The sequence below is a fragment of the Euphorbia lathyris genome, chromosome 8, assembly GCF_963576675.1.
Source record: "Euphorbia lathyris chromosome 8, ddEupLath1.1, whole genome shotgun sequence".
Lineage (NCBI taxonomy): Eukaryota > Viridiplantae > Streptophyta > Magnoliopsida > Malpighiales > Euphorbiaceae > Euphorbia > Euphorbia lathyris.
This window is the reverse complement of record NC_088917.1, coordinates 86673752-86689060: the sequence shown is the minus strand read 5'-3', so window position 1 is coordinate 86689060 and position 15309 is coordinate 86673752. Positions and strand designations below refer to the sequence as shown.

Genomic DNA, 15309 nt, shown 5'->3' with positions numbered 1-15309 from the left:
CTCGAGCAATTTTACCCTTAACGTCTAAAATGGTGCAATTTTACCCCAACGTTAATAAATTGGGTCAATTTCAGACACTATTATAAAACACATATATTTTTATTCCTTATTCTGCACCAATTGCATAACAATTCGTTTTAAAAAAAAGATTTCATTTTTTTTATAATTTAATAATAGAATTTGAGATTAATATTTATAAATTCGGTGAATTTTTTGAATTTTTTTTTGTCTAATTCGTACAAAAAGACAATATATTTTTTTATTTTTTTAATCTTTTTTCACATCCCAACGTATGTTTTTGATTTGTTTATGATAAAATGACACACGTATGAAGTGTAGATACCGAGAAAACATTTTGATGAATTATTTCTCAAATTGATCCAATTTATTAATGTTAGGGGTAAAATTGCTCTTGGCTTCCAACGTTAGGGGTAAAATTGCTCCTGGCCTAAAACGTTAAGGGTATTTTTGCACCTTAACTCTATTATATTAAACAACTTTAATTTTTAAAAAGGGTTAAGGTGCAAAAATACCCCTAACGTTTTGGGTCAGGAGCAATTTTACCCCTAACGTCTAAAATGGTGCAATTTTGCCCCTAACGTTTGTAGCCAAGAGCAATTTTACCCCTAACGTTGGTAATTTGGGTCAATTTCAGACACTATTATAAAACACATATATTTTTGTTCATTATTTTACACTAATTGCATATCAATTCATTCCAAAAAAAAGATTTCATGTCTTTTGTAATTTAATAATAGAATTTGAGATTAAGATTTATAAATTTGGTGATTTTTTTGAATTGTTTTGTCTAATTCGTACAAAAACAATATATTTTTTTTATTTTTTTCATATCTCAACATATGTTATGATTTGTTATTGATAAAATGAAGCACATGTGAAGTGTAGATGATAAGATTCATTACCAAGAAGACAGTTTGATGAATTATTTGTTAAATTGACTCAATTTATCAACGTTAAAGGTAAAATTGCTCTAGGCTACAAACATTAGGAGTAAAATTGCACCATTTTAGACGTTAGGGGTAAAATTACTCCTAACCCAAAACGTTAAGGGTATTTTTACACCTTCACCCTTTTAAAAATGTTCACTTTAAAGTTGTTAGGTTAACGGCCAAACTGGCAATAAAATCCAAAAATCCTTGATTTTGCAAATGACAATAGACATACACCTCGTTTTGTTAATTAACCCTTAAATCTTTTCTCAACAGATTCATCTTGATTAACAATCAGTAAAGTTCACCTTTGAATCACCAAATTTGGTTATTCTATGAACACTACTATTTTATCATTATCAAATTAATTAAAGAAAAAAAAGCATTTGGCAATTCTTATATTAATCAAGAATGTAAATTTGCTGCACATCTTTAACTAGAATCCATCTCAGAATACAAAATCATGTTTGAGATGTTATAACTTCTTAGTTCTTGCTGAATGAATCATTATGTATAATGAGTTGTTCACAAGTCTCATCAGCTGTTGAGAGTCAAGTTACAAAATGGCTCCCGATTTGCTTTTCGAGCTGCCTTAGCCACTTCTTGAACCCCAAATGCATATTCACGAGTGAGTCTCATCAGCGGATTCAAGACAAGTTAGAAAATGGCTCCCAGTTTGCTTTGGAGCTGCCTTAAGCCAGCCACTTCTGGAACCCCAATACATTCCAAAATCTAAGTGTGCCCACCTTTCAATTTTCTTAGCTGCAAAACCAAAACCAAAACCAAATTAATCTCCCAAAGGGATGACAATTTGTAATACTCATTTTTGCGGCATTTATATCATGTATAAAAATCCATATGGAACATATATATACGGGATAATACTATTTTGACAAAAAGATGGAATTGACACCTCTACAAACATACATAGTATATAGAGACAGAAACAAATACCGAAATTGACCCGTCTGTTAGAACCAGAATCCCATAATTGTACTTCATGTTTGTTCAAACCCCATTAATTTCCCAAAGGGGTGACAAATTGTAACAGGAAATTCATTTTTCTGGCATTTATATCATGTATAAACCCACACGGAATATATATATATATATATATATATATGAGATAACAGTATTTTCATACAAACATGAAATTGACACCTCTACATGAAAGGAACATACATAGTATATAGAAACAGAAACAAAACTCGAACTTTACTGGTCATTAGAGCCTGAATCCCATAATTGTACTTCAGAGTTGTTCAAACCCCATTAATCTCCCAAAGGGGTTACAATTTGTAACAGGAAATTCATTTTTGACACAAACATCAAAGTGACACCTCTACATGAAAGGAACATAGATAGTATATATAAACAGAAACAAAAATGGAATTTTACTTAGAAGCAGAATCCCATATTGGACTTTAGAGTTGTTCAAACCCCATTAATCTCCCAAAAGGGGTGTCAATTTGTAACAGGAAATTCATTTTTCCTGCATTTATATCATGTATAAACCCATATGAAACATGTATACGGGACAACAATATTTTGACACAAACATGAAATTGGCACCTCTACGTGAAAGGAACATAGATAGTACACAGAAACAGCAACAAAATTGAACTTTACTTTCGAGTTGTTCAACCCAACAGCTAAGTGGCGACCAACAGGACCAATTTCATCCATGGTCAAAAGTTCTGATGTAGAACCATCAGAAGCATCCCACAAACATTTGTGCTTCCTAGAGCTAAAGCAGAACATTGCTGCTTCCCCAATCCAACAGATTTCAGATAGAAATCATCGACAAGATCAGGAGCATCCAATGTCCTCCCAGAACTCTAAATCAGAAAACTAGTGTATCAGGATTAACCCATTTAAAGTAATGTAACCAAAAGAAGAGTAAAAAACAGAGAAAACATCCTGAGAAATGTGTCTGCCAGGCTTGATGGGGTTGGATTGTAGATTAGCTGAGGAAAGGTGTTGCTGAGGAATCAATTCAACAGGAGCAGGAGCTGAGGAAAGATCTTGAAAGCTAGAATTCGATTCCTGTTTATATTTGAAGTTTCTGCCAGTTGTTTCTTGTAAGCCTGACTTGATAGAGAGCAAGCTAATCCATATCCATTGCTGACCATATGACCGATTCGGTATAAATCTATCCAACTGTTACATCCATATATACAGGACTCGGATTCTTGCTTTCAAGATCGACCAACTCATGAATCCTGCATCCATTATGTTAAAAAAATAACACACAAATAATAATACGCAATTAATTGATAAATCTACAAAATAACACGCAGAAAACAAAAGAAAACGAAACCCTAAATCAGAAAACTAGTGTTAAAAAAAAACCCTAAATCAGAACTCTAAATCACAAAACTCTATATCAGAGACTCTAAATCAGAAACTCTAAATCAGAAAACCCTGTTAAAAAAACGAAATTAAACCCTGTTAAAAAGAAGATTAAGAAATTGAGGGAGGAGAGGGCTTGGCTATTCAGAATCCAGAGCGAGAGAGAAGTAGAAGAAGCGGTTGAGTATCACAAAATGAAGGCTCTATTTAATGCTGATTTGATAATTGCTGCTAGGGTTTCTGATTTAATTGGATTGACCAGAATGCCCTCACTTATGTCTACGGGCCTTAGATGAGTGACAGAAGTAATGAGCCCAACTCGAGTGGTTGAGATGAAAAGTACCATTTGGTCCCTAAACTAAAGCTTCAAAGTTAATAAGAACCATGAATTATCAAATCATCAATCAGGTCTTTGAACTAAACAATAATCATTAATTGGTCAGAAACTATTGATATAAAGTTTAAACTATAATAATTTCTGTGTATGTTCAAATGAGTTTAGAGAAGAATGTCTGAAACTGTTCAACCAAATGATTTTCGATGAACCTTCAATTGAAGATTTTTGTTTTGAATATGGACTCAATTGATCATTTTTAGCCAGTTTAGGGACTGATGATTTTGATAGTTTACGGTTCTAATTGACTTTGAAGCCTTAGTTTAAGGAGCTAAATATGTGTTATGCCAGATAAAATTGGCTTAATATATATCATTTGCCTCCTGAATTTGTTCAGGAAGTATGATTGACCTCTTAAATTTATACGGTGATTCGTTAACCTCTTCAATTTGCTTAACATAATTTATTGGTCACTTGAATTTTTCTAAAGTGGCCTATTAGTTTCCTGAACTTGCCTAGAGTGATCTATTTATCTTTTCGACTTGTTTAAAGTGATATACATTGCAATTTGTCTAAATTTTTTTAAAAAAAAAATCAAAACTTTAAAAATAAAAGCCTAATTCGTGATTCTAAGTTTTTAAAAGAAATTAACTTTCTGTTTTGTACATTTTATGGCATTTTTATAGATTTAGGGACTTAATAATGACACTTTAAGCTAGTGTGTGGGCAAATAATATTCCATTTAAGTTTAGAATGCCAATCAAGCTTTTTGAACAAGTTCAGGGTAGGTAATGTATTAAACCTAAAATTTAAGACATCATTTGTGATCCAAAAAGCTTGATTGACCCTCTAAATTTATACGGTAAACTTGATTAAAATATCATGATTAAGTCCGTAAAATCTATAAAAAAAAATATACAAAACAAGTTCAGGGGGCAATAGGTCACTTAAAATAAATTCAGTTGATCAATATGTTATTTTAAGCAAATTTAGGGAGCTAATAAGACTTTATGTAACTTCAGGGGATCAATCAAACTTTTTGGACAAGTTCAAATGGCTCTTAGTATTAAACCTATAGAATTACAACTAAATCGTACTAGCAAAATTAATTATGGGCTTATTACATCAGTTGTCAATTGAACTTATCCAAAAAGTTTGATTGACCCCTTGAACTTACATGGTGTCTCATTAACCCCCTAAACTTACTTAAAGTATAATGATTAAGTCTCTAAATCTATAAAAACGGTATAAAGATGTACAAAACAAAAAGTTAATATGTTTTAGAGACTTACAATTACGAATTAGGCCTTTATTTTTTATGTTTTGATTTTTTTTACAGATTTAGACGAATTAAAATATATATCACTTTAAACAAATTCAGTGAGAAAATAGATCACTATAAGCAAGCTCAAAGAGTCAATGAGACACTTTAAACAAATTCAGGTGGTCAATAGGTTATTTTAACCGACTTTAGGAGACTAATTAGACATCATATAAATTTAAAGGACCAAGTTCAAGTGGCTCTTAATGTATTAAACCTATAAAATTACAACTAACTCGTACTAACAAAATTAATTATAGGCTTAATATATTAGTTGTCCCTTAAACTTTTCCAAAAAACTTGATTGACCCCCTGAATTTAACATGGCGTCTCGTTAACCGCTAAACTTGTTTAAAGTGTGATGATTAAGTCCTTAAATCTATAAAAACGTCATAAAGATGTATAAAATAGAAATTTAATTTGTTTTAAAGACTTTTCATTACGAATTAGACCTTTATTTTTTATGTTTTGAATTTTTTTTAACAGATTTAGACAAATTAAAATATATATCACTTTAAATAAGTTTAGGGGGCAAATGCATCACTATAAGTAAGTTTAGGGGGCTAATAGACCATTTTAAACATATTCAGATAGCCAATGAATTATTTTAAACCAGTTGATGGACTAACGAGATACTTTGTAAGTTTAGAGAGTCAATCAAACTTTTGGAAAAAGTTGGACTCTTGATATATTAAGCCTTAATTCTAGGGAAAAGTACAAAAATAAACCTTGTGATTACACCGATTTTTGAACAGCACCTATGTGGTTTAAAAGTTTGCAAAATGGTATATTGAGGTTCATTTCGTTAGCAAACACAGTCAAAATTGACTAACGATGTTAAAAGTCAAAGAAAAAAGAGTTAATTTGGTCCTTATATTTATTTATTTTATAAATTAACCTCTTATTATCTAATTATCACAAACATACCCAAAATAAAAAAAATAAAGATCAATTACACTATCTTCTTCTCTCACTTTAATTTTTTTTATATATTTTCTCTCCTACTTTATTAACAGAAATTAACAGCAACAAGTACTGTAAAGAGACCTGCATGAAATGTAAAGATAACTGTTTAACCATTAAGAACCCATCAAGAAAATACATTTCAAACTAATTAACCATTATGTTCTTTTTTACCTGCTTCAGACAACCAACTCAACAAGCAAAAAATATTGTAAATTTTTCTTAAAATGCAGCAATAAAACGAAAATACGCTTTCTTAATATCAATTTAAAAAGAAAAATGAACAATTAGCCAAGAACTTGTTAATTAGAAAAGTGAAGTACAATTTGGCTCCAAAAGATCAATAGTTCAGAGTCCTCGATCCTTACTTGTCTAAATATTGCGTCGGAGCTTAGAAGACTCTAGAGTCCGATGAGCAGGCACGGAAGGCCGATAGGTGAATTTAATGTCCACTGCTCCACGATTTTCAATTTTATCCTTATCATGGCGGGCCTCTTCACCATTTCTTTTCGAGGTTTGGGATTCCGACACTGATCCTGGATCAACAGTTTTATGAGATTCCATTACAGCAACATAATCGCCATCGCTGCTTCGTCTTCTTCGAGGTGACAAATTAAAATCCAACGAGGATTCCGCAAAGCCAGCAACAGCAATGGAGGCGTTCTCCGGTGCGTCGAGAACCGCCATTGGAGATGAGAACTTGAAACGAAAATTCTAGTAGGAGAAAGAATCCAATGAAGCAAAAGTTACCTAGAAATCAACATATAGATTCACAAAGCATGTTCTTTGACAAAGAGGGAAAAGGTGAGTTATTGCAAAGAGAAAGCGTAGAGAGAAGATGAAGATTCAGAAAAACTTGTTCATGCAAAGAGAGAGCGTAGAGAGAAGATGGAGATTCTGAAAATTTAAGCGTAAGAATGAAAGAAAAATGTAGAGAGGAAGAGGAGCACGGAGAAGATGGTTTAATTGATGTTTGTTTCTTATTTTGGGGTTTTTTTTTTTTTTTTTTTTGGTAATAATTAGATAATAAGAGTGGTTAATTTATAAAATAAATAAATATAACGATTAAATTAACTCTTTTTCCTTTGACTTTTAACACCATTAGTCAATTTTGCATGTGTTTGCTAACGGAATGAACCTCATGTACCATTTTGCAAACTTTTAAACCACATAGGTGCTGTTCGAAAATCGGTGTAACCACAAGGTTTATTTTTGTACTTTTCCCTTAATTCTATACATGCAACTTTTTTTTCTATATATCACAAATAGAATATGCTTTTATATTCTAATTTGAAAATTCTATCTAGGCTTAATACATCATTTGTCCCATGAACTTGTCCAAAATGGTTGATTAGCCTCTTGAACTTTCAAAGTGTCTCGATAGCCCCCTGAACTTATATAAAATATTCAGTTAGCCCCTAAACTTGCGTAAAACGTAATCGATTGATCACTCGATTGCAAAAAAGTAACTTAAATGCGGAAGATGTATTTCACGTATCTTAAAATATTATTACATAATTCAAAAATAGAGTAAAAATGAAGTTGCTCAACTATAAATCTTGTATTCTTTAATATTACAACCGTAATACCCCGATCTTGATTGTTTTACTTTTTTTAAGACGCGTGAAATGCATTTTCCACATTTAACTTACTTTTTTGCAACCGAATACGTTTTACGCACGTTCAGAGGGCTATCGAGACACTTTGAAAGTTCAGGGGCCAATCAACCATTTTAGACAAGTTCAGGGAGCAAATGATGTATTAAGCCTAAATTCTAAACACTAAAATAGACCCATAATTTATAAACCTTAAGGCTCCTTTGGTTCATGGAATAGGGAGAGAATAAAATAGCTATTTAATTAAATGTGTATTCCGTAAATGAAAGATTAGAGATTCATTGATTCAACCTAGAAATACATATATTCCTAATCAATATCATCTTTTATTTCCAAAATTATCCTCTAAAAAAGTGAAAAACACAAAAAAATGCACAAGCGTGAAAAAAATACAAAAACATGAAAATATGAATAACATGTAAATAGATCTTCCATTTTACCCAATTTTATAATTTTCTCCCACCAAATTAGCAATGTCAATCTAAAAATCCAGAAAAAGCAACAAACCCAGACCTGGTTTTAGGAATATATTAGTTTGTTATCATAGCTTCAGATTAGTTAAATCTAAGCTTTGTAAAAAAAAATTCAAGTTGTATTGGGAATTAGGGGTTGAGGCTTCTTCATTTTGTTTGCTTGAAACCAAAAAGAGAGAAAATGAAAGACACAAATATTTACGTAGCTAGCTGACTACATCCACGGGACACAAAAATTTACGTGGTTCGCCACATAGTGACTACATCCACGGGAAAGCATCTGGCAGGTCTTATTATTGATCAACTTTGCTCTACATCTCACAAACTCAATGTAAATTTGCTGGACATATTTAACTAGAATCCATCTCAGAGTAAAAAGGCATGTATGAGATGTTACAACTTCTTTCTGCTTGCTGAATGAATCATTATGCATAATCACCAGATACGAGTCAAGTTAGAAAATGGCTCCAGACTTGCTTTTGGAGCTGCCTTAGCCGCTTCTGGAACCCCAAACGCATAATCAGTTGTTCAAGAGTGAGTCTCATCAGCGGATTCAAGTCAAGTTAGAAAATGGATGCCGGTTAGCTTTTGGAGCTGCCATAACCACTTCTGGAACCTCAAATGCATAATCAGTTGTTCACTAGTGAGTCTCATCAGTCAGCAGATTCAAGTCAAGTTAGAAAATCGATGCCGATTTGCTTTTGGAGATGCCTTAGCCGCTTCTGGAACCCCAGATGCATAATCAGTTGTGGCACTAGTGAGTCTCATCAGCGGATTCGAGACAAGTTAGAAAATGGCTCCCGACTTGCTTTTGGAGCAGCCTTAGCCACTTCTGGAACCCCAAATACATTCCAAAATCTAAGTGTTTCATCACCGGCAGCAGTGGCGACTGTGCAACCATCCGGACTCTGAGTCATGTAAAGTACTCTTGATGTATGACCAGTGAGTTCACCCATTTTAACCATGGATGGATATTTCCAAAGAGTAAGCTGATTCTGAGTGAACCCATGAGAACTAAGCAGTTCTCTCTCATTCTTATTCCACAACAAAGAGCAAACCTGAGACCCCGTGTCCACTGAGTTCAAGCACGCACCCGTGTGTGTATTCCAGAACTTAATGCACCTATCTGCACCGCCTCCTCCAGTAGCCAGTAAATTTCCTTGGAAAGGACACCAAGCAAGAGCTTTAACTGCAGAGGTATGATCTTCAAGTCTGTGAAGCCACTGTGTAGATGACGCCACAGATCTATCCCATATATGAACAAGGTTATCGTTGCCTCCACTTGCTAATTGCTGCCCCGAACCTGACCATTTAAGCCCACACACTTCTTGATGATGCCCTCGGTAAGTCTCAACAATATGTGATCTAATTCTCACATCATTGTTAATTACTTGACCGTCCATTCCTCCTGTTGTAAGGATATGGTTATTCCATGCCAATGCCCCTACTCTTGATCTGTGCCCACCTTTCAGTTTTCTTAGCTGCAAAACAAAAACCAAAACCAAACCCATTAATCTCCCAAAGGGGTGACAATTTGTAAAACCATATGGAACATGTTTCGTTCAAATTACCTATGAAAGGTGCCCTAGTAATAAATGCAAGAATATTTACTTCCATAATATCATCATTTCATTGTTCTTTACTTCGCAAAAACTCGGATTTAATCCCATAGAGATACTAAATCTTTCGCCTCTAAATGGGATGAATTCCATCTCGATGATATTGAATCAGATCAATATCATGAATAACGATATTTGAGCTATCAAATCGATTCATTGTCGGTATTTTCAACAGTATAACATAGAAAGATGGTTTATTCATACCGAATTTAGAAACTGATTCTTGATTCAATTGAAAATTTCTTGACTTTATAACACTATTTTGATACAAACATGAAATTGACACCTCTACATGAAAGGAACATAAATAGTATATAGAAACTGAAACAAAAATGGAACTTTACAAACTGAAAATTTAGAATCAGAGTTGTTCAAACCCCATTAATCTCCCAAAGGGGTGACAATTTGTAACTAGAAATTCATTTTTCTAGCATTTATATCATGTATAAACCCATACAGAACATATTTTCAAATCGATTCTTGATTCAATTGAAAACGGATTCTTGATTCAATTGAAAATTTCTTGACTTTACTTTTTAAAATTTATCTTATCATATTATAAATGAGATAACAGTATTTTGATACAAACATGAAATTGACACCTCTACATGAAAGAAACATACACAGTATATAGAAACTGAAACAAAGATCGTACTTTCCATTTTGCTGGCATTTATATCATGTATAAACACATATGGAACATATATATACACATATGAGATAGCGCTATTTTGACACAAACATGAAATTGACACCCCTACATGAAAGGACAAAGATAGTATATAGAAACAGAAAGAAAAGCGAACTTTACTTAGAAGCAGAATTCCATAATTGGACTTCAGAGCTGTTCAAACCCCCATTAATCTCCCAAAGGGGTGACAATTTGTAACACAAAATTGCATTTATATCATGTATAAACCCATAAGAGTGTGTGTGTGTGTGTATATATAAATGAGATAACACTATTTCAACACAAACATGAAATTGACACCTCTGAAAGGAACATACATAGTACATAGAAACAGAAACACAAGTGGAACTTTACCAGTCTGTTAGAAGCAGAATCCCATAATTGTACTTCAGAGTTGTTCAAACCAACAGCTAAGTGGCGACCATCTGGAGCCCAATTTACACTAGTAACAGGACCAATTTCATCATCCATGGTCACAAGTTCTGATGTAGAACCATTAGAAGCATTCCACAAATATATTGTGCTTCCTAGAGCAATGGCTAGAACATTGCTGCTGCCCCAATCCAACAAATTCAGATAGAAATCATCGACAAGATCAGGCGCATCCAATGTCCTCTCAGAACTCTAAATCAGAAAACTACTGTATCAGCATTAACCCAATTAATATAATGTAAGCAAAAGGAAGAGTAATAACAGAGAGAAAGCAACCTGAGGAATGTGTCTACGAGGCTTGATGGGTTTGGGTTGGAGATTAGCTGAGGAAAGGTGTTGCTGAGGAATCAATTCAACAGGAGCAGGAGGTTTGTTCTTGAAAGCTAAAATTCTAGTCCTGTTTATATTTAAAGTTTCTGCCAGTTGTTTCCTGTAAGCCTGACTTGATGGAGAGCAAGGTAATCCCTCCTCCTTACCTTTCTTACCTTCCGTTAACATGTAATGTGCAAAATCCATATCCATAGCTGATCGATTCGGTATAAATCTATCCAACTGTTACATCCATATATAAAACACTGGGATTAGAATGATTCGCGTATGATTATTCTGAACCGAATTTATAGGGCAAATCTAAATTATAACAAAATCTTATAATGATTCACAATTCCAATCATACAATTCGTTTAAGCTCTAATTTGAGCCATATCCATATCCATTGCTGATGAATTCTATATAAATCTATCCAACTGTTACATCCATATATAAACACTATTAATTAACAAATCCATATCCATCTGATGGACTTGGTACAAATCTATCCAACTGATACATCCATATATAAAATACTAATTTAATTAACAATCTCAGTTAACGAATTTATTAAGAATCCCAAATAAAAACAAGGCTCTTACATTTTCATTATTAGAATTCCTTCTCTGGATACGTTGTTCTTGATGTGGGAATCTGGAATTTGCTTTCAAGATCGACGAAGAAGAAGAAGAAGAGCTCAAGAATCCTGCATCCATTATGTTAATACCAACAAAATATAGAGATAACAAATAATATGCTGCAATTAATTGATAAATCTATCAAGGAAACACACAAAACAAAAAAAAAAACGAAATTAAACCCTGTTAAAAAGAAGATTAAGCAGAAGATTAAGAAATTGAGCAAGAGAGGCTTTGCTATTCAGAATGCTCAAACCCTGTTAAAGAGAAGATTAAGCAGCAGATTAAGAAATTGAGCGAGAGTTGCTATTGAGTATCAAAAGCAGAGCGAGAGAGAAGTAGAAGAAGCGATTGAGTATCACAAAATGAAGGCTCTATTTAATGCTGATTTGGTAATTGCTCCTAGGGTTTCTTTTTATGCGTTTGGGTTTTTCTGATCTGTTGGCCACCGAGAGCTTTTGGGAAGAAGCAACGGCTAACTACGTTAAAGAAAGAGCCGTTGAAAATTGGATTGACCATAATACCCTCACTTATGTCTATGGGCCTTAGATGAGTGAAAGAAGTGATGAGTCCAACTCGAGTTTTGGACGTTTATAAAAGAGCTTTTTTTTCTTTTTTTCTTCTTCTTTTCTTTTTAGGTTATAAAAAAAAAAAAGCTTTCTACATGATTTGTGATAAAAATTAAAATTAAATCATATTAAGAAATTAATTTTAAATATATTATTATTTATGATTTTAGTGATCAAAATTACAATTAAATCATATTTAAAAATTAATTTTAAATATATCATTATTTTTTATATATTAAAAATAAAATAAAATAAAGTGTGTTTTTATAGGATAAGTGCAAAAATATCTCTAAGTTTTGTAGCCAAAAACAATTTTATCTCTACTGTTGGCAGCTAAGAGCAATTTTATCTCTAACGTTGTTAGGTTTGGTCAATTTCAGATATTACTATAAAATACTGATATTTTATTCACTATTCTTCACCAATTGCATATCAGTTTGTTTTAAAAAAATTATATCTTATAATAATAGAATTGGAGATTAATATTTATAAATTTTGTGAAATATTTTAAATTTTTTATCTAATAAATTTCTTAATTTTTTTAATTTTTTTAATTTTTTTTATGTCGAATCATATGTTTATGGTATGTTACTAATGAGTGATAAAATGATTCACATGTGAAATGTATATGATAAGATGCATGATCGAGAACACAGGTTGATGAATAATGTCTAAAATTTACCTCCTTAGAGAATGTGCAATTTTTATTTCTTTTTACAAATACACAAAACAAAAGCAAATAGAGAAGCGCGTCAAAGAATGAAAAATCCCAACAAAAGAAAAAATGAAGATTGGAAGACCTTCTCGAGCCAACGATAATATTATCGTTACTACTTTAATATATTATATAGATAAATATATATCCTTAAATTCATATTCATATAACTATTTTGAATGTTGATAAGTGTCCAATTCAACGTTCAAATGTTCACTTTAGTGCTAGGTTATTTAATTAATTTAGTGTTATTTCGGATATTATTGCTTGTTTTGGTATGATTTGTCTCCACATGACTCAAATGATTAAAAGGAGCAGAATTGGACTTAATTTGAAGAAACTTTGGACTTGAAACGAAATTGGAGTTAGTCTTGCCCAAGATGAACTGAATCAAAGGAGCTGAAACGAAATGGAGTTAGTATTGCCCAAAACTAAGACCTCCGAACTGATGATGTTTAGATTGATCATGACTCTTTACTACTCAAAGAAGAAGGCAGAAAATAAGGGATATGAGAAGATTAGAAAAGATTTGTGATCGGGAAAGATATTATTTTGTTAGCTAATTTGGAGGGATCTATCTTATTTACAAAACATTAGGCTTTAGGGGAGATTATCTCTCTCTCTTCTTTTTAGACTTTTACATTTTCCAGAGAACGTATATTTTTGACTGAAAAAACTCAGAAACACTTACTTTGTTTTTAATGGCTATTCATAGCTAAACCCTTTATTTCGGTTAAGGGATAATTCAAAGGCAGGAATCTTCAAGTATTGTGAGATCATTTCTCTTCTCGTATTTTCTCTTTATTCATGTCATTTGTTTATTCACTGTGTTTAGGGATTTTATCTCAATTGTTAGTTTGCTTTTGAATGATACGACTGATTGTTCATTTGATTAAACTAGCATACAGCTGTCTGATTAAACTAGATAATCAACGAGTCATTATTTAGTTAAATCTGAGTTAGTAGCAATTGATGCTATAAAGTTGAAATCTAGATTGAATTTGGGGATAATCAGATTGACAAACTGAGAACTCTCCATGTGACATTAATACATCTATTTTCGACTTTATCACATCAAGTGAATGAGTAATTAAGTTTCTGAATCGATATTGCTGAGAATCGGTTGGCTTAGATTAGGTTCTTCTAATTCATAACGCTGTTAACAGGTTGAATCTTAGCCGCTGAGGTAAGGTTATTTATTAATTAGGAGTTAACTACAGTCTTACTTGGTTAATTCATTATTTAGGAAGAATATACCAAACTAGAATAACATGCAATTTAGAAGAAACATCATTTATATCAATGATCAAAACTAACTAAATTCCTTGTATGAGAATCCCTTAGATGAAATTCCAATTAATCATTTTATTCAATTTCAACTCAATTTCGTTACTTTTGTTAATTTAGCAATCATCTATTCCAATTCCCCCTTTTTACTATTCATTTGCTTGTTTATATTTACAAATTAGATCAGTATTAGTCCTTTGGGTACGACCTTTGCTTGCCCTTGTGCAAGCCTAAGGGCTGTGAAGTTATATTTATTTTTGGTGGATTCGACAACCGTCAAATGTCTTTTTTTAAGTGAAATACGGAAAAGGAAAAGAACATAAAGAAAGGAAAAAACCAGCAGAAAACACACACAGAAAAATGGACAAAAAATAGAGGAAAACTAAATAGCTAACATTCTAGGGGATGACCTTCCCAAAGAGCCATTGTTGAGGATTCCTGATATTTCTACAAGAGCTTGATTAAGAACTGTCACTCCCAGTATTAGAGAATGAGCCTGTTTAGCGAGAAAGTCTGCACTCATATTTCTTTCTATGTGGATGTGATGAACTTTGCTTACCTCCAAAGAAGACATCAAGTTTTGGATACTTTTAATTAGGATCGGATAGGGGTGATGAGACGGGCATGGCTCATTCACACTATTAATGACCTCCAATGAATCAAATTCAATTATCACTCGTCTAAATTTTAACTGAAGTGCAGTAGTTAACCCAACGTATAATAGATCCCAAAGTTCCGCCTAAAAAATTTTACATGTGTCAATATTCTGCATGAAACTTACACACCACAACCCTTCGCTATCATGCAATAGTCCCTCAGCGACGATACAGACAATAGAGTCTTGTTTAGAACCATTAATGTTTAGTTTATAAAACGGAGGAATTGGCTTCTGCCAGGCAAGTAGGGCTTGCTATTTTGGGGGTCTGTTTATAACTTTGGTCATCGCATCCCAACTTCTTTGATTTTCCTGTAATTGTTGCAAGATTACTATTCCTCCGTGTAACGGAATTCCAATCCCATCTACAAAAACAGATAGGTTT

The 15309-nt window shown here is 32.7% G+C and overlaps 1 protein-coding gene and 1 long non-coding RNA gene across 2 annotated transcripts; both read right to left on the bottom strand.

The window, feature by feature from the left end:
• Positions 1-1318: 1318 nt before the first annotated feature.
• LOC136203106 (uncharacterized) lies at positions 1319-3494 on the bottom strand. Its single transcript, XR_010674708.1, has 2 exons — positions 2580-3494; positions 1319-1712 (listed from the first exon to the last, which is right to left on the bottom strand). It is a non-coding gene; the product is annotated as an uncharacterized lncRNA (long non-coding RNA).
• Positions 3495-8145: 4651 nt separating this feature from the next.
• On the bottom strand, positions 8146-12144 carry LOC136203291 (cell division cycle 20.2, cofactor of APC complex-like). The gene is made up of 4 exons (XM_065994410.1): positions 11663-12144; positions 11028-11303; positions 10674-10943; positions 8146-9490 (listed from the first exon to the last, which is right to left on the bottom strand). The coding sequence occupies exons 1-4, from the start codon at positions 11774-11776 to the stop codon at positions 8777-8779; spliced, it is 1374 nt and encodes a 457-aa protein (XP_065850482.1). The 5' UTR covers positions 11777-12144; the 3' UTR covers positions 8146-8776.
• Between the last annotated feature and the right edge of the window lie 3165 nt (positions 12145-15309).